The sequence below is a fragment of the Pagrus pagrus genome, assembly GCF_965226575.1.
Source record: "Pagrus pagrus genome assembly, chromosome: 22".
Taxonomy (NCBI): domain Eukaryota; kingdom Metazoa; phylum Chordata; class Actinopteri; order Spariformes; family Sparidae; genus Pagrus; species Pagrus pagrus.
Window position 1 is genome coordinate 309,072 of NC_140204.1, and position 24,809 is coordinate 333,880.

Sequence of the window (24,809 nt, forward strand, 5' to 3'; positions counted from 1 at the left end):
ACATCTTCACAGTGTCGCACCTGAAACATCCTCAGTGTCACCTGAAACATCCTCACAGTGTCTCACCTGAAACATCCTCACAGTGTCTCACCTGAAACATCTTCACAGTGTCTCACCTGAAACATCCTCAGTGTCACCTGAAACATCCTCACAGTGTCTCACCTGAAACATCTTCACAGTGTCTCACCTGAAACATCTTCACAGTGTCTCACCTGAAACATCCTCAGTGTCGCACCTGAAACATCCTCACAGTGTCTCACCTGAAACATCCTCACAGTGTCACCTGAAACATCCTCACAGTGTCTCACCTGAAACATCCTCACAGTGTCTCACCTGACACATCTTCACAGTGTCACCTGAAACATCCTCAGTGTCTCACCTGAAACACCCTCAGTGTCTCACCTGAAACATCCTCACAGTGTCTCACCTGAAACAACTTCACAGTGTCTCACCTGAGACATCCTCAGTGTCGCACCTGAAACATCCTCAGTGTCTCACCTGAAACATCCTCAGTGTCGCACCTGAAACATCCTCAGTGTCTCACCTGAAACATCCTCACAGTGTCGCACCTGAAACATCCTCAGTGTCTCACCTGAAACATCCTCACAGTGTCTCACCTGAAACATCCTCAGTGTCGCACCTGAAACATTCTCACAGTGTCTCACCTGAAACATCCTCAGTGTCTCACCTGAAACATCCTCACAGTGTCGCACCTGAAACGTTCTTCCTCTGTTGACATTAAACGTTAGAGGAACATTTTTAAACGTTTTAAGTCATTATCAGAGCTTGTATGAATGTTAGCCCGTGCTGTGGGAACATTCCTGCTAGCTGGGTTTGCGCGTCCTGTGCCTGCAGTCTGCTGTGAGCCTGTCCGGACCCCGTACTTCAACAGGAAGTGGGTCTGAAGGCTCGTTGCGGGATTGAGCGGGAAGTTTACATCACGCACACGTTTTTATCTGTAACGTGTAATGAAAGCTGAGGTCAGCCGTCAGTGAACCGGATCAACATGGACCTGGACCCGCTGCAGCTGCTCCTGGACCAGTTCGGAGCCGGCGGAGAAGCCGTCAGTATATCAAGTCCTTCACTTCCGTTTGTAGCGTCCACAGCCGACACTCCGTTTAGAAATGAGTTGATTTAAAGATGTTTAGCTCATCAGGGACAGCAGAGACGAGACACAGGGGGACAAGAGACGTTTCTACACTGAGTCAGGTGTCCTGCTGAGATCGGCCCACATGTGACCGACAGAACAGAACTTATAACTGTGTGAAACTGAAGCGAACAGACACATGATGAGCGCTGATAACCAGCGTGTCAACAAGCAATCACTCAACCAGTCATGAAATACGGATCAATGACCTGATCACCACCGACATTAATGACATTAATGAGAAGTGAATCATCGGAATATTGATGGTTTTATCTGCTGATCTGAACAGAAACAGGAAGTTAACAGTGATAAATGATCATTAAATCAGAATCAATCAATGATTTTATTTAGTGACAATGAAGCTCAAACTGGAGTCAGACACAAACAGTTAATGAGCACACACGTCTTCAGGAGACAACAGACACAGAATCAGCCGAGAGTTCAGTCACCTCAGTCCAAACTGTCAGAACAGTTCAGAACCGAGCAGAGCCAACAAGTTCTGGACCACAGACCTCTAATGTTCTCTACAGTTCACTGCTTTCATGATGTCTGTGTCTGTCTGCTGTCTGCGTCTCTCTGTGTCTCTCTGTGTCTCTGTCTCTGTGTGTCTCTGTCTCTGTCTCTGTGTCTGTCTGTGTCTCTCTGTGTCTCTGTCTCTGTCTCTGTGTGTCTGTGTCTCTGTGTCTCTCTGTGTCTCTGTCTCTCTGTGTCTCTGTCTCTGTGTGTCTGTGTCTGTTGTCCTGCAGGAGTCCTCCTGGTTGAAGGAGATCTTCAGCTTCATCACACACAACATACACCCTCTGCTCTCTGGCCCCGCCCCTCCTGCTGCTGACGCCTCATTGACAGGTCAGTCAGCCAATCACAGTCTGGGTGTCAAACATCTGCGTGGAGGTGACATGAACCGGTTTACCGCCAACACTGGCCCGCGTTGCTATGGAAACAGGCGTGTGGTGTTTGTGTTTCAGGTGGACGTGTGTGTCCTCATCAGCTGAGTGTGTGTGTGGTGGAGAAGATACAGGAGAACATGTGTGTCACACACACCTTACCTGTCAGCTACAGGTACCACAGCTCTTCATCACCATCACCGTCATCATCATCATCATCAATATGATCTGTATTAATGTGTGTGTGTGTGTGTGTGTGTGTATTTTACTGACACTGTAACAGTTTGTTTGTGTTTACTGTTGTTGTTGTTGTTGTTGTTGTTGTGACCTCGTCACCAGGCCCGTCTCTGTCTCAGAGCTGATCTCCCGTCAGCACCTGGCCTGTGTCAGTAACCTGTCCTGGAGCACCAATCAGCAGCGAGCGTGGGCCAAGGAGGCGGAGCTTTCTCTGCCGGTTCACCGGGCTCTGCCGCGGGTCAACCTGCTGCTCATTGGCTGTCTGAGAGAGGGGCGGGGCGGAGAGTGGAGGCTGATGGACACCAGCGGCAGCGTCAGGTGTGAGGTGAGTCTGATGCCTGTGTGATGCGTTCAGGGTCTGAAGGAGACACCTGAGGCGTGATGCGTTCAGGGTCTGGAGGAGACACCTGAAGTGTGATGCGTTCAGGGTCTGAAGGAGACAGCTTCTCTATAGTCTCACCTGTCCGTCTGTCCGTCTGTGTGTCTCTCTCCAGTGCCTGTCTCCCTCTCCTCTGTGGCTGAATCAGGCTGTCTTCCTCCCTCACTGGAACTACATCCCCCAGAATGCCCCGGGGCAGCACCAGGACAAGGAAGAAGGCTACGTGGAGCTGATTGGTTCTCCTGTTCTGCTGTGTCCTGCTCCTGAGCAGGGATTGGCTGCTAGTCCTGGAGGAGAGGCGGAGCTTAGCGGAACAGTTGGAGTGAGAGATGCTGCAGGTTTACTTCACAACAGGTGAGTCACATGACCTCTGACCTCTGAGGTGACACAGGCTGTGTCCCAATTCAGGGGCTGCAGCCCACGAAGGCCGGGTCCTTCGGAGAGACCTTGAAGGCTGCGTCAACCATTGTTAAATGGGACGGTCGAGCCATCGGAGCATTTCCTGGTTGGCCACCAGATGTAGCCCACCGGCCCTTCTTGTTTATTGTTTGGTTTTATCTCGAACAACAACAACAAGTAGCCATCAAAATGAAATGTCAGAACAACAAATAATGTTCGAGAGGGAACAGGAGGAAGCAGGAAGCTTTAGTCCCGTCCCTTCTTCACAACTTCCTCACAACATAACATAAAATACAACACAAAAACATAAAATACAAATAAAATACAGAATAATGAATAAATACAACAAAACAATTAATAAACAGAAATCAAGGCATACTTAAACTAGCCTCCTACAATATCCTAAACTCAAAACAATTAATTCACCAGTCACTCCCATATACCACCATAACATATTCAATTATCCACGAACCAGCCGTGACTGCAGTCAGTTATATTTGTATTGTACATATTGTTTCATATCAGGAGCAGAAATATAAGAAGAAATACATACAGGAAATAAATAGAGTTGTTTAGAGCTCCTTGTTGTTATATTTGTCAGGAGTTCTTGTATCTGTTTCTAAACTGTGTAGCTCTTCTGGTTTCCACAGTGACACAGACTGATACATGCTGTTAAGAGCAGTGCGTACACAAGGTTGTTTAAAATGTAGTTTTTCTCTCAGATGATATTTATTCTCTATCTGGAAACATGTTTTGAATGTTTTCAGGCAGCGCATTATTTCTTGCTTTAAACATTATTGTTGCTGTTATAAGTCTGTAATTTAAAGAACAGAGGATACTTTACGTCACAGTTGTGAATGAAGAGATGCATTAAAGTCTGTTCTGGTTCAAATCTATCAAACGTACATTTATTTGTGTGTGTACAAAAACTAACTACAAAATGTGTCAAATCTAAATTGAATCATCAACATAAACATGAACCAGCTGGTGAATAACAACTATATTTACCACAGCATCACCAGCGTCACGTGTTTTAACTGACAGTTAACATCTGGAGGTTTTATAGTCCCTTGAAGTTTAACACATCTGCCATTAGATGTTCAAATTACTAAAAACCGAGTATAAACCCATTACTGACATCTGAGTGTCATGTCTGCACCACTTGATGTCGCCATTTTCTCTTGCTTCCTCTTCTGTTTCGGGACTGAGCAGCGGTGCGCAAAGGATCTTGGGATATGTGAGGCCGCGAAGGATAGTAGCAATGCGTCCTCCGAAAAGAGGGAAGGGCAGGCTGCATCTGAAGGAGCCTTCATCAGCGTTGTGACATAACTGGCCTTCAAATGCACTTCGAGGGCTGCAGCCCTGAACTGAGACACAGCCACTGTACTCAAGTCTGAAGACAACGAAGCATCACAGATCTGTCTGTCTGTCTCTCCCCCCTCCTCCTGTCTCCTCCTCCTCCTGTCTCTCCCTCCTCCTGTCTGTCTCTCCTCCTCCTGTCTCTCCCTCCTCCTGTCTCTCCTCCTCCTGCCTGTCCCTCCTCCTGTCTCTCCCTCCTCCTGTCTCTCCTCCTCCTGCCTGTCCCTCCCCCTGTCTCTCCCCCTCCTGTCTGTCTCTCCTCCTCCTGTCTCTCCCTCCTCCTGTCTGTCTCTCCCTCCTCCTGTCTGTCCCTCCCCCTGTCTCTCCCCCTCCTGTCTGTCTCTCCTCCTCCTGTCTCTCCCTCCTCCTGTCTGTCTCTCCCTCCTCCTGTCTCTCCTCCTCCTGCCTGTCTCTCCCCTGTCTCTCCCCCTCCTGTCTGTCTCTCCTCCTCCTGCCTGTCCCTCCTCCTGTCTGTCTCTCCCTCCTCCTGTCTCTCCTCCTCCTGCCTGTCCCTCCCCCTGTCTCTCCCCCTCCTGTCTGTCTCTCCTCCTCCTGTCTCTCCCTCCTCCTGTCTGTCTCTCCTCCTCCTGCCTGTCTCTCCTCCTCCTTCTGTCCCTCCCTCCTCCTGTCTCTCCCTCCTCCTGCCTGTCCCTCCTCCTGTCTGTCCCTCCCTCCTCCTGTCTCTCCCTCCTCCTGCCTGTCCCTCCTCCTGTCTGTCCCTCCTCCTGTCTGTCTCTCCCTCCTCCTGTCTCTCCCTCCTCCTGTCTGTCCCTCCTCCTGTCTGTCTCTCCTCCTCCTGTCTCTCCCTCCTCCTGTCTGTCTCTCCTCCTCCTGCCTGTCTCTCCTCCTCCTTCTGTCCCTCCCTCCTCCTGTCTCTCCCTCCTCCTGCCTGTCCCTCCTCCTGTCTGTCCCTCCCTCCTCCTGTCTCTCCCTCCTCCTGCCTGTCCCTCCTCCTGTCTGTCCCTCCTCCTGTCTGTCTCTCCCTCCTCCTGTCTCTCCCTCCTCCTGTCTGTCCCTCCTCCTGTCTGTCTCTCCCTCCTCCTGTCTGTCTCTCCTCCTCCTGTCTCTCCCTCCTCCTGTCTGTCTCTCCTCCTCCTGCCTGTCTCTCCTCCTCCTTCTGTCCCTCCCTCCTCCTGTCTCTCCCTCCTCCTGCCTGTCCCTCCTCCTGCCTGTCTCTCCTCCTCCTTCTGTCCCTCCCTCCTCCTGTCTCTCCCTCCTCCTGCCTGTCCCTCCTCCTGTCTCTCCCTCCTCCTGTCTGTCCCTCCTCCTGTCTGTCTCTCCTCCTCCTGTCTCTCCCCCTCCTGTCTGTCTCTCCTCCTGTCTGTCTCTCCCTCCTCCTGTCTGTCTCTCCTCCGTCTGTCTCTCCTCCTCCTGTCTCTCCCTCCTCCTGTCTGTCTCTCCTCCTCCTGCCTGTCTCTCCCTCCTCCTGTCTGTCTCTCCCTCCTCCTGTCTGTCTCTCCTCCTCCTGTCTCTCCCTCCTCCTGTCTGTCTCTCCTGCTGTCTCTCCCTCCTCCTGTCCCTCCTGCCTGTCTCTCTCTCCTCCTGTCTGTCTCTCCTTCCTCCTGTCTGTCTCTCCTCCTGTCCCTCCCTCCTCCTGTCCCTCCCTCCTCCTGTCTGTCTCTCCTCCTCCTGCCTGTCTCTCCTCCTCCTGCCTGTCCCTCCCCCTGTCTCTCCCCCTCCTGTCTCTCCCTCCTCCTGTCTGTCTCTCCTCCTGTCTCTCCTTCCTCCTGTCCCTCCTGCCTGTCTCTCTCTCCTCCTGTCTGTCTCTCCTTCCTCCTACCTGTCTCTCCTCCTGTCCCTCCCTCCTCCTGTCTGTCTCTCCTCCTCCTGTCTGTCCCTCCTCCTGTCTGTCTCTCCCTCCTCATGTCCCTCCCTCCTCCTGTCTGTCCCTCCTCCTGTCTGTCTCTCCCTCCTCCTGCCTGTCCCTCCTCCTGTCTCTCCCTCCTCCTGCCTGTCCCTCCTCCTGTCTGTCCCTCCTCCTGTCTGTCTCTCCCTCCTCCTGTCTGTCCCTCCTCATGTCCCTCCCTCCCCCTGTGTGTCTCTCAGGACTCGTGGACAGCGTGTCTCTGTCTGTGGTCGGGTGGCTTCAGTCTGCCCTCTGCTGGTTGTGGCAGGAACGACCTTCTTCTGCTTCAGTGTGACAGACGGGTGTCTCAGTGTGGCCGTCCTGGTCAAGGTGTGTTTGTGTCTCAGGTACCTGCAGTGACGAACACGACCACTCTGACTGTGAACATGAAGTCAGTCACTAAAACTGATCACTGATCAGCTGAGTGATGGTGAACCTGTGTGTCTGTGTGTGTGTGTGTGTGTGTGTGTGTGTGTGTGTGTGTGTGTGTGTGTGTGTGTGTCCACAGGACAGCAGCAGGTTGTGGTGGACTCAGTGTGTGTGTGTTGGTCAGAGTGTGTGTGTGACGGCGCTGCGTGTGTGTGTCCTACGAGGCTGGAGAGGAAACAACATCCTGTGTGTGACCGATCAGTCTGAAATACACACAAACTACACACACACTCCTGGAGACAACACACACACTGACTCACAGGTGAACACGCCCCCTCCCCTGATGATGTCACATGTCGATGATGATGATGACTGTGAGGAGGCGGAGCCTGAGAAGGTCACTGTTCAATCAGCTGTCAAGATGAAACCGTCCAGAGTCATCAGTTACCAGGTAAAACACAGAGACGCTGAGCTCTGATTGGCTGAGAGAATGTTACCTGTCAGTGTTACCTGAGTGATAAGCTCCACCCCTCTCCTCTGGTAGGGCACGGTGACTGAGGTGGTGAGCGAGGGGGCGGGGCTGTATGTGATTGACGGGAAGGTGGGTCTGTGCCTGGTTTATCAGCCGACGCTGAGGAGGAAACTGAGAGCAGGAGACTCTGTAGAGGTGAGTCACTGTGCAGGTGAGTCACTGTAGAGGTGAGTCACTGTGCAGGTGAGTCACTGTGCAGGTGAGTCACTGTAGAGGTGAGTCACTGTAGAGGTGAGTCACTGTGCAGGTGAGTCACTGTGCAGGTGAGTCACTGTGCAGGTGAGTCACTGTAGAGGTGAGTCACTGGAGGTGAGTCACTGTAGAGGTGAGTCACTGTAGAGGTGAGTCACTGTGGAGGTGAGTCACTGGAGGTGAGTCACTGTAGAGGTGAGTCACTGTAGAGGTGAGTCACTGTGGAGGTGAGTCACTGTGCAGGTGAGTCACTGTAGAGGTGAGTCACTGTGGAGGTGAGTCCCTGTAGAGGTGAGTCACTGTGCAGGTGAGTCACTGTGCAGGTGAGTCACTGTGCAGGTGAGTCACTGTAGAGGTGAGTCACTGTGCAGGTGAGTCACTGTGCAGGTGAGTCACTGTGCAGGTGAGTCACTGTGCAGGTGAGTCACTGTAGAGGTGAGTCACTGGAGGTGAGTCACTGTAGAGGTGAGTCACTGTAGAGGTGAGTCACTGTGGAGGTGAGTCCCTGTGGAGGTGAGTCACTGTGGAGGTGAGTCACTGTGCAGGTGTGGAGGTGAGTCCCTGTGGAGGTGAGTCACTGTGGAGGTGAGTCACAGTGAAGGTGTACCACAGTGAAGGTGTACCACAGTGAAGGTGCGTCACAGTGAAGGTGTACCACAGTGAAGGTGCGTCACAGTGAAGGTGTTTGTGCAGGTGCCAGTGTTAAGTAATAAAGTTTTATTGAATGTTCTCTGCAGCTCCATCACGTCCACTTCCTGTACCGGCCTTGTCCTGACTTTCCTCCCAGCATGCTTTGCACCTGTCTGCGCTCCAGCCTCAGGGTCACTGCCTTCAGCAGGGTGGGGGGGTCACCACCTGACTCCAGGTGCCCCGGTGACGGAGTGTTACCACGGTTACTGCTGGAGAATAACATGGACGTGTCTGAGTACCTGTGGACCTGTCACCTGAGCTCACAGCTCACACACAGGTGAGGAGAGTGTTCATCAAAGATGGAGGACGAGGAACTGTTACTGTACAGCTGATCATTTACCTGTCTGTCTGTCTCTGTCTCTGTCTCTGTCTCTCTGTCTGTCTCTGTCTCTGTCTGTCTCTCTGTCTCTGTCTCTGTCTGCCTCTGCCTCTGCCTCTGTGTGTCTGTCTGTCTGTCTGTCTCTGTCTGTCTGCCTGTCTCTCTGTCTCTGTCTCTGTCTGCCTCTGTCTGTGTGTCTGTCTGTCTGCCTGTCTCTGTGTGTCTGTCTCTGTCTGTCTCTGTCTGTCTCTGTCTCTCTGTCTCTGTCTGTCTGTCTCTGTCTGTCTCTGTCTGTGTCTCTCTCTGTCTCTCTGTCTCTCTCTCTGTCTCTCTGTCTGTCTCTGTCTCTGTCTGTGTGTCTCTGTCTGTCTGTCTGTCTCTCTGTCTCTGTCTGTCTCTGTCTCTGTCTCTGTCTCTGTCTCTGTCTCTGTCTGTCTCTCTCTCTCTGTCTGTCTGTCTCTGTCTCTGTCTGTCTGTGTGTCTCCAGTCTGGTTCCCAGTGTGGTGAAGCAGCAGTGTGTTTGTGAGTTGTCCTGGAGGCTGATGAAGTTTGTGAGGACACGAGTAGGAAGAGGAAGGAGGGACATCTACTCAGAGATGTTGGACGAGCCTCACACCTGTCCCCTGACACAGGTAGATACACCTGAAGTGTCTCTGTGTCTCCACAGTACAGTGTCCTCACTGTGTCCTCTCTCTGTCCTCTGTCCCTACAGTACAGTGCCGACCCTGCGGTCCATCAGTCCCTCAGTGTCTCAGAGCTCCTTCAGTGTCTCCAGTCAGACTGCTGGTCTTCAGTGTCTCTGGGCTCTCTGCTGCCTCCTGGTGGATCCAGTCTGAGCAGCTCTCAGATCAACACAGCTCTGGCCTGGTCCTGCAGGACTCTGACCTCTGACCTCCAGGACAACCCCCAGCCTGGAGACAGCCTCAGGTAAAGTGTGACCTGTGGACACATACAGGACAGAGCTGAGCTCCTACTGAGGAGACAGTGTCTTCCCTCCCTCTGGTCTGCAGGCGGCGCCCCCTGCTGGTGGTGGGAGTGTTGGAGCTGCCGTCACAGACGTCTGAACAAACTCTGCAGCTGAGAGACGGCACGGGAGCTGTGGCCTGTGTCGTCACGGAAACCAGAGAGGAAGACAAGGGAGGTCAGAGGGCGGCCTTCAACACCGCCTGGATCGGTACCACACACACACACACACACAAACACACAGGTCAAAGGTCACCTCACAGCCTGAACACTGTGTGTGTGTGTGTGTGTGCTGCAGGGTGTCTGGTGTGTGTCCAGCAGTTCACCATGGTAACAGAGAGGTTCATCCAATCAGATTTCCCCTCCCACCAACACCTGGACCAGGACAAGTACATCACACACAAACACTGCAGGTACACACACACACACACACACACACACACACACACACACACACACACACACACACACACACACACACACACACACGCACGCATTATACAATGTTGTATTAATTATATCAAATGAAGTAATGTGTGTGTGCGTGTGCGTGTGCGTGTGCGTGTGTGTGTGTGTGTGTGTGTGTGTGACAGAGTCTACCTGCAGTTTTCTCTCGACCGCCTCCACATCCTGAATCCATCTGTTGCCATGGTTACACACCTGCGACAGAAGGGGGAGGGGTCAGGAGGTCAGACTGCAGGGAGGAAGAGAAGGAGAGAGGAAGAAGAACCAGACTCCTCCCACTCTGACTCCTCCTCCGTTACCGTAACGACCGGCCCTGTGGGCGGGGGCTCCCGACCTTGTGTCTCCGTGGTGATTAGGGTGGAGCATAAGGAGGGCGTGGCCTGGAGGAACACGGGGGCGGGGTTAAATGAAGGGGAGACGGGGCTGATGCTGTGCTTCTCTGTCAGAGCCGCTGTGATTGGTCCAGTGATCAGCTGGGGGCGGGACCCGAAGAACGGACCAATGACGGACAGAGAGACAGAGACAGAGAAGGAGAACAAGGTGAGAAATATCAACACGCCTCATCACCTGAGACATCCCATGATGCACCTGTGTGACCTGGTTACCTGTGTGCAGGTGGTCCTGGTGTTTTCAGGTGTGTCAGCACGCTGGTTTCCTCTCCTCCAACCAGGATCTTTCTACAGACTCATCGCTGCTAACACACAGGTAAATACACCTGTAGACACACAGGTAAACACACCTGCAGACACACAGGTAAACACACCTGCAGACACACAGGTAAACACACCTGCAGACACACAGGTAAATACACCTGCAGACACACAGGTAAATACACCTGCAGACGCACAGGTAAACACACCTGCAGACGCACAGGTAAACACACCTGCAGACGCACAGGTAAACACACCTGCAGACACACAGGTAAACACACCAGCAGACACACAGGTAAACACACCTGCAGACACACAGGTAAACACACCAGCAGACACACAGGTCGATACACCTGCAGACACACAGGTAAACACACCTGCTAACACACAGGTAAACACACCTGCAGACACGCAGGTAAACACACCTGCAGACACGCAGGTAAACACACCTGCAGACACGCAGGTCGATACACCTGCAGACACACAGGTAAACACACCTGCTAACACACAGGTAAACACACCTGCAGACACACAGGTAAACACACCTGCAGACACGCAGGTAAACACACCTGCAGACACGCAGGCCGATACACCTGCAGACACACAGGTCGATACACCTGCAGACACACAGGTAAACACACCTGCAGACACACAGGTCGATACACCTGCAGACACACAGGTAAACACACCTGCAGACCCCTGCGACGTCTCATAACAACAACAACAACAACAATGGCGGACTGCATGCTTGTGTTCGTGTTTCTTGTAGTGGAGTGTGAGTCGCAGCAGCAGTTCGACCTCATCATCGGTCCACACAAACGGTTCTGGTTTCTGTTCGGTTTCCTGTCTGCTGTCTGTTTGTTTATAGTGCTCAAGCTTTTTGTGCTCGCACAGTCCTTCTTCGCCTGGAGTATGAACTACAGCGTTTTCAGTCGTTAGCAGTGGATCGGTCTGGACGCAAATATTCTTGAAACGATGTCGAGGAAGACGGAGGAAAAAAATCTAATTTTCGTCTGTGTGGACGGGAACTCAGTCACACGACCAGTCGGCCTACGTGGGCCTAAAAAAATGAGTTTGAGTGCTCTCAGCGCTAAAAACGTGTTTGGTGGACACAAGCGCTGACTCAGACAGTTCCAATCACATTTTAAAGGATAGACTGATTATCGTTTCACCAAAATCCAGAAAAATATTGAGATATTATTTTTTGCATATGTCGCCCACCCCTAACACACAGGTAAAATGATGGTTATTATAACATCTGGAGCCAGTTTTGATTTATTTTGTGTCTGTCCATCAGGATCCCAGTGTTCTGATTGGCTGTGGTGTTTCTGGGCGGAGCGGGGTGGAGCTCCACACTGACTCCACCCTTCAGGTCAGACCTGATTGGAGGTTCCACACTCTGACACGCCCACTGCTACTGCCCACCTACAGACAGGTAAACACACCTACAGACAGGAACACACCTACAGACAGGAACACACCTACAGACAGGTCAAACACACCTGCAGACAGATTAACACACCTACAGACAGGTAAACACACACCTACAGACAGATTAACACACCTACAGACAGATTAACACAGCTACAGACAGGTAAACACACCTACAGACAGGTAAACACACCTACAGACAGATTAACACACCTACAGACAGATTAACACACCTACAGACAGGAACACACCTACAGACAGTTTAACACACCTACAGACAGATTAACACACCTACAGAAAGATTAACACACCTACAGACAGGTAAACACACCTACGGACAGGTAAACACACCTACAGACAGATTAACACACTTACAGACAGGTCAACACACCTACAGACAGATTAACACACTTACAGACAGGTCAACACACCTACAGACAGATTAACACACCTACAGACAGGTCAACACACCTACAGACAGATTAACACACCTACAGACAGATTAACACACCTACAGACAGGTCAACACACCTACAGACAGATTAACACACCTACAGACAGATTAACACAGCTACAGACAGGTAAACACACCTACAGACAGGTAAACACACCTACAGACAGATTAACACACCTACAGACAGATTAACACACCTACAGACAGGTAAACACACCTACAGACAGGAACACACCTACAGACAGTTTAACACACCTACAGACAGATTAACACACCTACAGAAAGATTAACACACCTACAGACAGGTAAACACACCTACAGACAGGTAAACACACCTACAGACAGATTAACACACTTACAGACAGGTCAACACACCTACAGACAGATTAACACACTTACAGACAGATTAACACACCTACAGACAGATTAACACACCTACAGACAGGTCAACACACCTACAGACAGATTAACACACCTACAGACAGATTAACACACCTACAGACAGGTAAACACACCTACAGACAGATTAACACACCTACAGACAGGTCAACACACCTACAGACAGATTAACACACCTACAGACAGATTAACACACCTACAGACAGGTCAACACACCTACAGACAGATTAACACACCTACAGACAGATTAACACACCTACAGACAGGTCAACACACCTACAGACAGATTAACACACCTACAGACAGATTAACACACCTACAGACAGGTAAACACACCTACAGACAGATTAACACACCTACAGACAGGTCAACACACCTACAGACAGATTAACACACCTACAGACAGATTAACACACCTACAGACAGGTCAACACACCTACAGACAGGTAAACACACCTACAGACAGATTAACACACCTACAGACAGATTAACACACCTACAGACAGGTCAACACACCTACAGACAGGTCAACACACCTACAGACAGATTAACACACCTACAGACAGGTAAAGTAACTCTCTCTCCCTCTCCCTCTCTGTTGTCAGGCTCTCTCGCCCACAGTCCTGTCTGTCTCTCAGGTGTTGGACTGCAGGTAAATGGACTATTGATTATTGATAATATAACATGAAGGTAAATATAATTCTGCCTGATCATCATTTAAACACTTACAGCTGAGACCAGTGTGTGTGTGTGTGTGTGTGTGTGTGTGTGTGTGTGTGTGTGTGTGTGTGTTCAGGTGTGAGCTGGTGTGTTTTCAGGCTCTGGTGTGTGACAGGATCAGTCTGAGTGACTCTGGAGACACACACACAGGTACACACACTCACACACACACACACACACACACACTCACACACACACACACACACACACACACACACACACACACACACACACACACACACTCTCTCTCACACACACACACACACACACACACACACACACACACACACACACACACACACACACACACACACACACACACACCCTCCATCATGAATCACCTCCAGCAGTGACACTGTTATGAAGGTATATCAATGTCAAAACAACCAGAGAGATGCGCAGCAACGGGTGTGTGCACGCATGAGAATTTTGTTATGCGTGCGTGCGTGCGTGCGTGCGTTGTTACGTGCAGACTGTATTTCACGCGTAACAAGAAGCTGCGTGCGTACGAAGCAGCGTGCGCACGTCTGTCTGTCACTGTTTGACAAATGTTGTCACGCGTTCACACACGCGTGCGGTCGCAGTTTCTGATGTGCGACCGGAAGTTGATCTGCACCGTGCGCAACACAACGCGTACGTGAACGCCTCGCGTGGTTGTTCTGTGTTCCATGTTCATCCAGTAGATGGAGCCATCGATCCAATACGAGATACAGACATACAGGCTTTTACATGACATGATTCATTTGTTCCATGAAGACAGAGAAAGAGTTCTGTTGCTGTTTCTTTTACTTTGTTTCTCACATAAGACACAAAATCAATGACAAACATTTGTAAGTTAACCACGCCCCCCGCAGGTGATCACTTCATTGAGAACTGCTGGGACCGCTGGAGAGGTGCGTTAGGTTTGTGCACCTGAACAGCTGCAACACACTCCCAGGACTTTTGTTGGGAGGGGCGGGGGAAGCACGCACTTTTATCAATGATCCACCGTCCTGGTCCCACTGAGGACTCGAGCAGCAGCGTTTTTTATACATACATACATATATATATATATATATATATATATATAAATAACAAAAAAAACACTTCTCCTCCTTCTCATTCTTCTTTTGAGATGCTGGCAGCAGTGTCTGGCTCACTGCTGCCTCCCCTGGTTGACGACACTTCAATAAAATGAAAAGGCCAACTACGCGAGGCGTCAAAGTACGCGGTGTGTTGCGCACGGTGCAGATCAACTTCCGGTCGCACATCAGAAACTGCGACCGCACGCGTGTGTGAACGCGTGACAACATTTGTCAAACAGTGACAGACAGACGTGCGCACGCTGCTTCATACGCACGCAGCATCTTGTTACGCGTGACATAGTTTGCGCACGTCATTTCCGCCTACATGTGAGCGTGTGACAAAAATGTTCAATTATCTTCATGCGTGCGTGCGTGCGTGCGTTCGCATAAAAACGCATGAATGTTACGCGTAGTCACTACGCGTAGTGTGATTACCGGCGTGCAGCAGTCATACGCGTGAACGTGCGTGTGAACGGGGGACCATTATAAGTCAATGAGGAAACTACATTACACGTCAGGCGCTGCTTGCTGCGCAGGCGTCAAAGCACGCGCGTGTGACACGTTCAGTTGATAGGTGCGCACGCATTATGACACGATTCTACCGCCATAACACTGTAACTTCATCATGAGTGTGTGTGTGTGTGTGTGTGTGTGTAGGTGCGCGTCTCACAGTGTGTGACCAAAGTGGGAGGAGTCTCCAGGTGTACCTGGACATAAGCCACACCCCCTACCCTCTTGGCCTGTTGCCTGGCAACACACTGCTGCTGTCTGATTTCCAGAGGAGGCTGTCCAGGTAACACACACACACACACACGCACACACAGATGATGTCATATTAAATGTGTGTGTGTGTGTGTGTGTGTGTGTGTGTGTGTGTGTGTGTGTGTTTCAGGACAGGAAGTGTGTACTGCAGTTATCTACCTGTCAGCTCAATAACTGTCATCACAGTCGGAGATACTAGGTAACGTGATTATTGATCAGTGATGTAAGATAAATGTATTGATATCATTGATTGACTGATCTGTTTTTAATTGACTGATCTGTTTTTAATTGATTGATCTGTTTTTAATTGATTGATCCATTTGTACTTCCTGTCAGCTCCTGTCGGCCTCCTCCTGCTCCCATGATGCACCTGGGTGTGTGGGCAGTGAACTCGGAGCAGAGGTGCATTGTGGGTCAGGTTACAGGTCATGTGGTTTGTTTCCTGTTCCTGCAGCTGCAGTGGAGCTGCTCGCTGTGTGGGAGCGTCTATGTACAGGTGACCTGCTGGTTCTACTGGTTCTACTGGGTTTACTGGTTCTACTGGTTCTACTGGGTTTACTGGTTCTACTGGTTCTACTGGGTTTACTGGATTCTCTGGGTTTACTGGTTCTACTGGGTTGACTGGTTCTAGTGGGTTTACTGGGTTTACTGGTTATACTGGTTCTACTGGGTTTACTGGTTCTACTGGTTCTAGTGGGTTTACTGGTTCTACTGGATTTTCTGGGTTTACTGGTTCTACTGGGTTTACTGGATTTTCTGGGTTTACTGGTTCTAATGGGTTTACTGGTTCTAATGGGTTTACTGGTTCTACTGGTTCTACTGAGTTTACTGGATTTTCTGGGTTTACTGGTTCTACTGGGTTTACTGGATCTACTGGGTTTACTGGTTCTACTGGGTTTACTGGATTTTCTGGGTTTACTGGTTCTACTGGGTTTACTGGTTCTACTGGGTTTACTGGATCTACTGGGTTTACTGGTTCTAGTGGGTTTACTGGTTCTACTGGGTTTACTGGATTTTCTGGGTTTACTGGTTCTACTGGGTTTACTGGTTCTACTGGGTTTACTGGATGTTCTGGGTTTACTGGTTCTAGTAGGACTCCATGAATCAAATCAGTTGTATTGATATAGACCAATATCTGAGTGACCCGCCTCAGTGGGCTTTACAGTCTGCACAGAGAACCTGTAGAACCTCCTTGAGGACTACACATGTTCTGTTGATGAAGGTTCTCAGTCATCCGGGTCACGGTACCTCTAAGTTCTGTATCGTAGTCAACTGGACTTGTTTCAGTTTGTTGAAGACGTTTCACGTGTCATCAAGAGGCTTCTTCACTTCTAACTAACTGGAGGAGCTGCAGGCTTTTAAACTACCGGCCTCCATGTGGGTCACTAAGCCCAGGTGAGGCCAGGTGAGCCCGGGTGAGGCCAGGTGAGCCCAGGTGTGAATGGTTGTTAAGCTGTCGGGAGAGAACTCAGTACAACATTGTAGGTGGCTGATCAGTGATGTCTTCGTCCTCCTCCTCTGTTCAGAGACGTCGTTCCAGTTTGACATAGATGGATTCTTTTACTCCTCTTTCAAACCATCTGTCTTCTCTGGACAACATGTTAACATTGTTGTCCTCTGCAAGGACACTCCCACAGTCTGTAAGGACACTCCCACAGTCTGTAAGGACACTCCCACAGTTTGTAAGGACACTCCCACACTCTGTAAGGACACTCCCACAGTCTGTAAGGACACTCCCACACTCTGTAAGGACACTCCCACACTCTGTAAGGACACTCCCACAGGCTGTAAGGACACTCCCACACTCTGTAAGGACACTCCCACAGTCTGTAAGGACACTCCCACAGTTGGTAAGGACACTCCCACAGGCTGTAAGGACACTCCCACACATAGTTTAAAAGCCTGCAGCTCTCCTCAGGTAGTTGGAAGTGACGAAGCTAGTTTCCTTCAATACAGCAGTCAGAGTTACCGTGACCTGCTGCTGAACGCTTCATCAGGATTTGTTTGTTTGTTTTCTCCTCACATTTTATTTTTTTATGATTTGACAGAAATAAACATGTTTAATTCTCTGTCTCTGTCTCTCTCTCTCTCTCTCTCTCTCTCTCTCAGTCTTGCAGCAGTCCTCGGTGTCGTTCGACCTCGTCGTTGTTTCAGTCCAAAGCAAAGTAAGACTCTTGTTGTCTTGAGTTCAGACTCAGTGAAGAAACGTCTTCACTCTGATCAGACGACTGCGCGTCTGTAAACACAAACCCTGTTTAGATAGAAAAGGCAGCAACCTGCCGCCTTGTCTTTCTAAAAGGGAGGTGTAATATTCCTCCTTTTCCAAAAGCCGCCACTTGGCTGCCACTGGGGTAGACGTAAACACGTGACGTGACGTGACGTGACGTAAACACGTGACGTGACGTGACGTGACGTGACGTGACGTGACGTGACGCGACGTGACGCAGGAAGTTTGGCAGTGAACAGTGAAAACTCCCGGCTGTGGGTCACACAACAGTGCACGTCACCGACACCTCCACCCGTCTCACACAATTGCCGGCACATTGACGCCTCGGATTTAGATAGCAGTGGAGGCGGCAGTAAGTGAACCCTCAGAGGCGTCACATTGGACCAAAACAGGCCGCCTTCTGTCTAAATCTGTGGACCTAGCCACAAAAAGGACGGCCAGTTGGCGGCTTATTGCCCGGCATAAAAAAAACTGTAGATTAATATCAGTTTTATATCAAGTACAAACAGGAAGTGATGTCAGTCATGGTGTGTGTTCCTGTACTGTGTGTGTGTGTGTGTGTGTGTGTGTGTGTGTGTGTGTGTGTGTGTGTGTGTGTGTGTGTTGATCAGACTGGTGATCGATGACGGGACAGGTGAGGCTCACGTCTGGGTCTCAGGTGCTCTGGTTCGTCCTCTGCTGCGATTGGCTGATTCTCAGTGGGGGGGGCTTCAGAGAGCACTCAGGGTCAGAGGTCACATCACAGTGTACCCCCGGGGGCGGAGCCTGGTCAGTACCACTTCCTGCTTTACATCATAGTAGCTATCTGTTGACCAATCAGTGTTGTTGTGACATTTACCTGTCTGTCTCTCTCAGGTGTGTGTGTTTACCTGTCTCTCTCTCAGGTGTGTGTGTTTACCTGTCTCTCTCAGGTGTGTGTGTTTACCTGTCTCTCTCTCTCAGGTGTGTGTGTTTACCTGTCTCTCTCTCAGGTGTGTGTGTTTACCTGTCTCTCTCAGGTGTGTGTGTATACCTGTCTCTCTCTCTCAGGTGTGTGTGTTTACCTGTCTGTCTCTCTCAGGTGTGTCCCTCTGACGACCCTCTGGTCCACTTCCTGTGGTGTGTGTGCAGCAGTGAGGCTGTGTGTTGTCAGCTCTCTCTCACCTGCAGGAAACAAACCAATCACAGATCAGAAGGTGGGTGCAGGTGTGGGAGGAGCCCAGAGAGCTTTGTGTCATGTGATTATATCAGGTGTGACATGTTGATTGATTATTGATCAGGTGATCGGTTTTGATCCACCAGGTGAGATTTCTTCTGTTGTTTGTTTCAGAGATGAAGAGGTTCAGTCGAGGAGACCGAGACTTCATGACCAGGATGACTCGTCCTCTGCAGCTCACCTGTCTGCACCTCCACACTGACTGAGCCCACCTGTACACACAGGAAGAGGCGGGGCCAGCTCACCTGTACACACAGGAGGAGGCGGGGCCAGCTCACCTGTGCACACAGGAGGAGGCAGGGCCAGCTCACCTGTCTGCATCTCCACACTGACTGAGCCCATCTGTACACACAGGAAGAGGCGGGGCCGGCTCACCTGTACACACAGGAAGAGGCGGGGCCAGCTAACCTGTACACACAGGAAGAGGCGGAGCCAGCTCACCTGTGTCTGAGTGTGTTCAGTGTAACAGGAAGTGACTTTGTTCTTGAATAAAATAATTATTAAATATTAAAGCTGTTGATTTCACATTTTATACGTCGTCATGGCAACACCCCAGAGTCTCACCTGAGCAGGTCAGAGTGACGTCAGTTCGCTGGTTGTGGACGGCTGTTTTACATTTAGTTGTTTTGGGGTCAGCAGTGACCATATTTGGACAATTGATCCTGATTGGCTGAGAGCTGGAGGCTCCACCTGTTCAGTCTCCTTCAGCTGATTAAGGAGACTGGCAGACCTGAGGGCATGATGGGAAACGTCTGGCTGTCGCCTGATCAAAGAGCTGATTGGCTCTTAGTTTGGACTACAAACTCTACGTTTTGCCGAAATTCCTAATTTTCCGTGTAATTGTTACATTTGATGCTAGATTATATGAATCTCACGTTGTGCAATGAAGGTTTAATCTGTTAACAAACATATTTTGTGTGGTTGATAATAATAATAATAATAAAGGTTATTTATATAACACTTATCAAAACGAGCAATCAGTGCTTTACAAGGCAGACAGAAAGAACAAAGGATAGAATACAATGCCAGATACACATATTCCCACATATATACTGTATATAATTACAAATATAAATACATCAGTAAATAAAGATTATTAGAAAACCTTTGCTGCTCGTCCTCCCCATGTGAACGTTTGGACTATTAATTCAGAGCTTCAGTAGCTTAAATGTAGGGATTGTATGATTTATAAATGACAGTGTCTTTATATAAAACTACTTTGTAGGCAATTCTTGTTCAATAAATGACTTCCAGAGGCTGAAATCTGCCCAGTCGTTCTGATTCTCACCTCAATCATAACCACAGTGAAAAGTAGTTATCATTTTAGAAAAAAACATGAAACAAAAAGTAGTGATGAAGAAGAACCAGCAGGGGGCGTCTGAGCTGCTTCACTCTGCTGCTGGGCTTCATCAACACCCTGCTGCCTAGCAACAGATGAGCAGCTGGCCTCTGATTGGCTGAGCTGACTGTAAATAAACTGATGATCCAGTTTATTCACATTAATGAGACAGTTTCATATCAGAGGGTCAGAAAACATCCTCTCTTGTCCTTGTGACGTCATCAGAACCAGAAGCAGATCCAAACACTGTGCTGCTCATTGATTACAGATTAGACTCATTAAATATTACAATCTGTAATCAGCTGTAATAAATCACAGATCCTTAATAATACAGTGAGACTTTACTACAGATCACATTCATGTTTCTCTGGACGTTTATTTTCTTTAATAAATTGTTTTAGTTTATATTTTTATGAAAACTAGATTCATATTTAATTTGTAAAACTTGTGTTATGATATTTAAAATGTATAATTAATGCAGCATTATTGTCTTAATGTGAGAATTAAAGTCAAACTAACTAAAAATATAACTAGTTTAATCTTTATTTATCGTACATATTCTGTGTTTGTTGATCGTTGATATAATTCTGGGAGTATTTTGACTTTTATTCAGGTTCAGTTGTTTATTGATGTATTTAACATTAGCTGTGATCTCACTGATGTTCGGTAACAGATGTTTAGATCAATAACACACTTCATGTCTCCAGCAGGGGGCGTCTGAGCTGCTTCACTCTGCTGCTGGGCTTCATCAACACCCTGCTGCCTAGCAACAGATGAGCAGCTGGCCTCTGATTGGCTGAGCTGACTGTAAATAAAGAAAGAAAAATATGAAGAAAATATGAAGAAAATATGAGACAGATTCAGACTGTGGTGATAAAAAAACTAATACGGAGAGAAAAACTTTCATATATACAAACATTTATACCCATATATGTGTTTGTATATAAATGTGTGTGTGTGTGGTCACGTGCCTCGGCTGCAGTTAACACTCTGGCTCAGAGTGTGTGTTGATTATTCCTCAGTGTGTGTTGATTATTCCTCAGTGTGTGTTGTTTATTCCTCAGTGTGTTGTTTATTCCTGTGTGTGTTGATTATTCCTCACGGTGTCTCTCTGTGTGTCTCCTGTAGGGGGCGTCTCAGCTCATCCTCTCTGTCTCTGCTCCGTGAGCTCAGCAGCTCTGCTGGTGACTGATGACTCATCACAGGAGGGATTCTGATTGGCTGCTGACTGAACAGGAAGTGAAAGTTAAAGAGTCGGGACTTTCCAGAGACGCTGGTCCAGGGGGGTATTCCAGAAAGCGGGTTTTGTGAAAACTCTGAGTTTGTTAACCCTGAGATGAGAGAAACTCTGAGTTTACAGCTCCAGAGAGAGAGGTAACTTAAACTCTGGGCCTGTTACCGCGGTAACTGACTCTGTGAACATAACCTGCTCACTGGCAGGTTCACCTGAAGAAACCCTGAGTCTGACGGAGCTGTCTGACAGCGGCTGTCCTTTCCTTCAGTCCGATCATGTTGAAGCAGAAATAATTCACACAGTTTTACACCAGGAGGAGAATTTAGATTAATTTAGATGAGCTCTCACTCCCTGACGAGGACTGGACCGAACAGAACCGCTCCTCATCAGTCCGTCATTTATATTCTCCGGCCGCACAGCGAATATCAGACTACACGTCATCGCTGACGTGCTCTCAGGTCTGAACCATCCTCTGCGTTTTTTTTTTTTTTAATCACTTCGCAGGTTAATCAATCACCTTCAGCAGCAAGAAGGAGGAGGAGCCACCGTGAGACTGTTTTTATAGGTAGGCTATTTCATTTTCAGCCGATTTAAATGAAATAAAATAGCCTAAAATAAAACACTGAACAACATTCAACCACTTCCCCAAAGGCTAATATGAAAGAAACTGATGTTAAATTCCAAATGAAAAGACGACCGCATCTAAAACTCTGTCAGTGATTTTACGGCCGCAGCCGTGTTGCTTTTTTTTTTTTTTTTTTCCCAGAAAATGTCTGCTTCCTGTTTTCTCCCCTGTTGCCATGGTGAATCACAGTATCGGAGCTCCATTGATGATGGCTTTTTACTAGTCGTCAGGCACGAGCTCAACTCAGAGTTACATACTCAGAGTCGACTTACCTGACTCAGATCAGCTGTTCTGGAACTGAAAACTCAGAGTTTCACTTCACAGGGTGAGTCAACTCGGAGTTCATGGATAGACTCAGAGTTTGTTGAACCTCCTTTCTGGAATACCCCCCAGGTGTGTCACACACACACACACACACTCACACGCACACACACACACACACACACACACACACACACACACACACTCAGTGTTGGACGGCACCAGAAGCTTCTATAAGTCCAAACACAGGATCAGAGCCTTCATCAGATAAATCTGCCTGATGTAACATGAACGTTGTTGGAAATGTGCCGACCTTTCATAAAAGCTGTTACAGGACTAGTTTCCTCTGAGCGTCGTTTGAATCTGTCAGCAGACAGAATCAGCAAGAACTGATAGTCTGAAGCAAAGTTACAGGTCACAGTCATCAGGATGAAGAAGATCTCCACCTGGTTCAGGAGTGACAGATGTTTTATTGTTTTGGACACAGTAAATATACAGGGACAGGACAGTCACATTATGAACATCCCTCCCCCACCCTCAACAGTGTACACATCCAATGACAGAAAGAAAAACAAACAAACAAACAAAACAAGCAAAACAAAACAAACAAAGAAATAAAATGAAATAGAGATAAACCAGTATCAGCAGTGGTCCTGTTCATTTATAAGAGGCGTGCCAGCTTCCACAGGCGCCGCCAATCAAACGTGCTCATTACTTTCAGCCTGATCACGTCCAGGAGCTGCGTCAAAGTGTCCCACATCTCTGAACTTTAGTTTCCTTTTGGCAACACAAGTTATTTCTCCAGTGTCGAGCATGACGCCGTGTCCCGTATCCACAGGTGAAGGGTCGTCCATACTTTTCCACCTCAGTGCGATCACTCTGCTGGCCTGAAGCAAGGACGGATCAGTCACGACCCGGTGCAAAGTGATCAGCATGAATACCTAATGATCAGAGCGTCGCCTCAGCTGGAACCACCATATGAGTCATATCATGGAGGTAACATGTCTCCAGATGACACATGCAGAGCAGCAGAGTGACATCATCACTACATTCAGCAGCTGTCAGCAGTGTTGGGTCGTAGCGATGCATAAGGTGTCACATCAGTTCTGAACAGCCACTTCTGGTTCTGGTGCTGACTGTTGTTTGATGGCTCTTCTGTAATAAAAGACTAGGTCTTCTTCAGTAACTGGACTTTCACTAAGCTCAGGTTTCTCTGGAGGTTTCAGGAAGAAAGAGGAAGTCTGAGGGTCAAACGAGGAAGTGTTGAACTTGTGACAGAAGTTAGAGACAGAAGAAGATGTTTTGTTTTCAGAGATTATTTTCAGTATAAAGCAGAGATGTTTCTCTCCATGTTCAACCATCTGGCTGCAGATCTCATCAACGCTCTCTTTGCTTTTGTTTGGAAGAAAAGATCTGATGTTTCTTACTGAGTGTAGTCTCATGTTATCTTCATCACTCAGAACAGGAGTATTTAATATATCCTTCAACTCTTTACATCATCTGCATCAGCCTGTCTGATCTTTGGATCGTTTTTCTGAATCGTACTGAAACATTCTGACACTTTAATATCAGAGTGAATTCAGACACTGATGGAAGTTGGTTATAATTTGCTTAATACTGATAATCTGACTGTTGTAGGAAGAGAGAATTTAATTTACAGTTTCCAGGTTTGTTGTGACGAGGAGAAGTTTAATATGAGATGGAGATATCTACTGCAGCACGGTGAGTTCAGGGAGCTGCAGTGATACTGCATGTTTGGACCAAAGAGGCCAAGTTGTCAGAAATAAGCCACAAGATGTTTGTGTTAATGTGCTTTAAAGCAGGTAACGAGGTTTGTTTCATGCAGGTGTAAAAGTCTCAGAGTGTCTAATGATGGCAGTTTCTATATAACAGGGTTAAAATGGGGACTTCCGGTGAGCGTTTCAAGATGGCGGCATAGGTAGAAAGCTCTCCCGATCAAATTAATAGAAAAACCCACCAAACTACAAATATTGCTATCACAAGAAACTAATATGGCTTAGAATGAGTTGGACAAGAAGCAAGACAAAATCGCGGGGAAATAAAAAAACAAGAAGACAAAATTGAAGACGAGGAGAGGGGGAAAGAAACAACGAACAACAACACAGCTAGCATGGAGGAATCTGGTAGTGAAGAGGAGAACCTCTCAACGACCAAAGCCATTCAAAACTTAAGTAAAGACATTCAAAACATGTATAGAGAATTCAAGCGAGATCTAATGGACTTCAAGAACGACATCAAGCAGGAGTTTAACAACTTCAGAGCGGAGACTAATCAAAAGATACAAAGTGTTGTCAGCGATGTCTGCCACCACGGTACAAGGCTAACTGAAGCGGAGCACCGAGTGGATGAATCGGAGACCGCCAACACTGAGCTGAGGGATGCTTTGCTCGATTCACTGAAACAGCAAAAACTGCTTCAAGATAAAGTTACGGACCTGGAAGGAAGATCACGTAATAACATTCGTATATACGGCATTAAAGAGGGCACCGAAGGAAGCTCGATGCTAACGTTCATTGACAACTTTCTGAAGACGGAGCTAGCGCTGGACAGCACTGCTGATTTACAAATCCAACGAGCCCACCGGTCTATCGGCCCAAAACCTCAGGATAAAGCAGTTTTCAGGTCTATCCTAGTCAACTTCCAGAG

The 24,809-nt window shown here is 48.4% G+C and overlaps 1 protein-coding gene across 2 annotated transcripts; it reads left to right on the forward strand.

Moving 5' to 3' along the window:
- The first annotated feature begins 798 nt into the window (after positions 1-798).
- Positions 799-18,969, forward strand: ctc1 (CTS telomere maintenance complex component 1). 2 transcript variants are annotated; one of them, XM_084344301.1, is made up of 25 exons: positions 801-1,063; positions 1,894-1,993; positions 2,113-2,206; positions 2,371-2,593; positions 2,763-3,001; positions 6,452-6,581; positions 6,760-7,071; positions 7,165-7,287; positions 8,082-8,311; positions 8,841-8,985; positions 9,066-9,280; positions 9,364-9,527; positions 9,615-9,729; positions 9,910-10,321; positions 10,397-10,486; positions 11,729-11,866; positions 13,321-13,367; positions 13,512-13,585; positions 15,157-15,292; positions 15,392-15,460; positions 15,598-15,757; positions 17,371-17,426; positions 18,100-18,256; positions 18,549-18,663; positions 18,798-18,969. In XM_084344301.1, the coding sequence occupies exons 1-25, from the start codon at positions 1,007-1,009 to the stop codon at positions 18,887-18,889; spliced, it is 3,693 nt and encodes a 1,230-aa protein (XP_084200427.1). In that variant the 5' UTR covers positions 801-1,006; the 3' UTR covers positions 18,890-18,969. The 2 variants fall into 2 exon arrangements, with proteins under 2 accessions (XP_084200428.1, XP_084200427.1); XM_084344302.1 differs by lacking the exon at positions 18,549-18,663 and having other exon boundaries at positions 799-1,063; positions 18,798-18,888.
- The last annotated feature ends 5,840 nt before the right edge of the window (positions 18,970-24,809 follow it).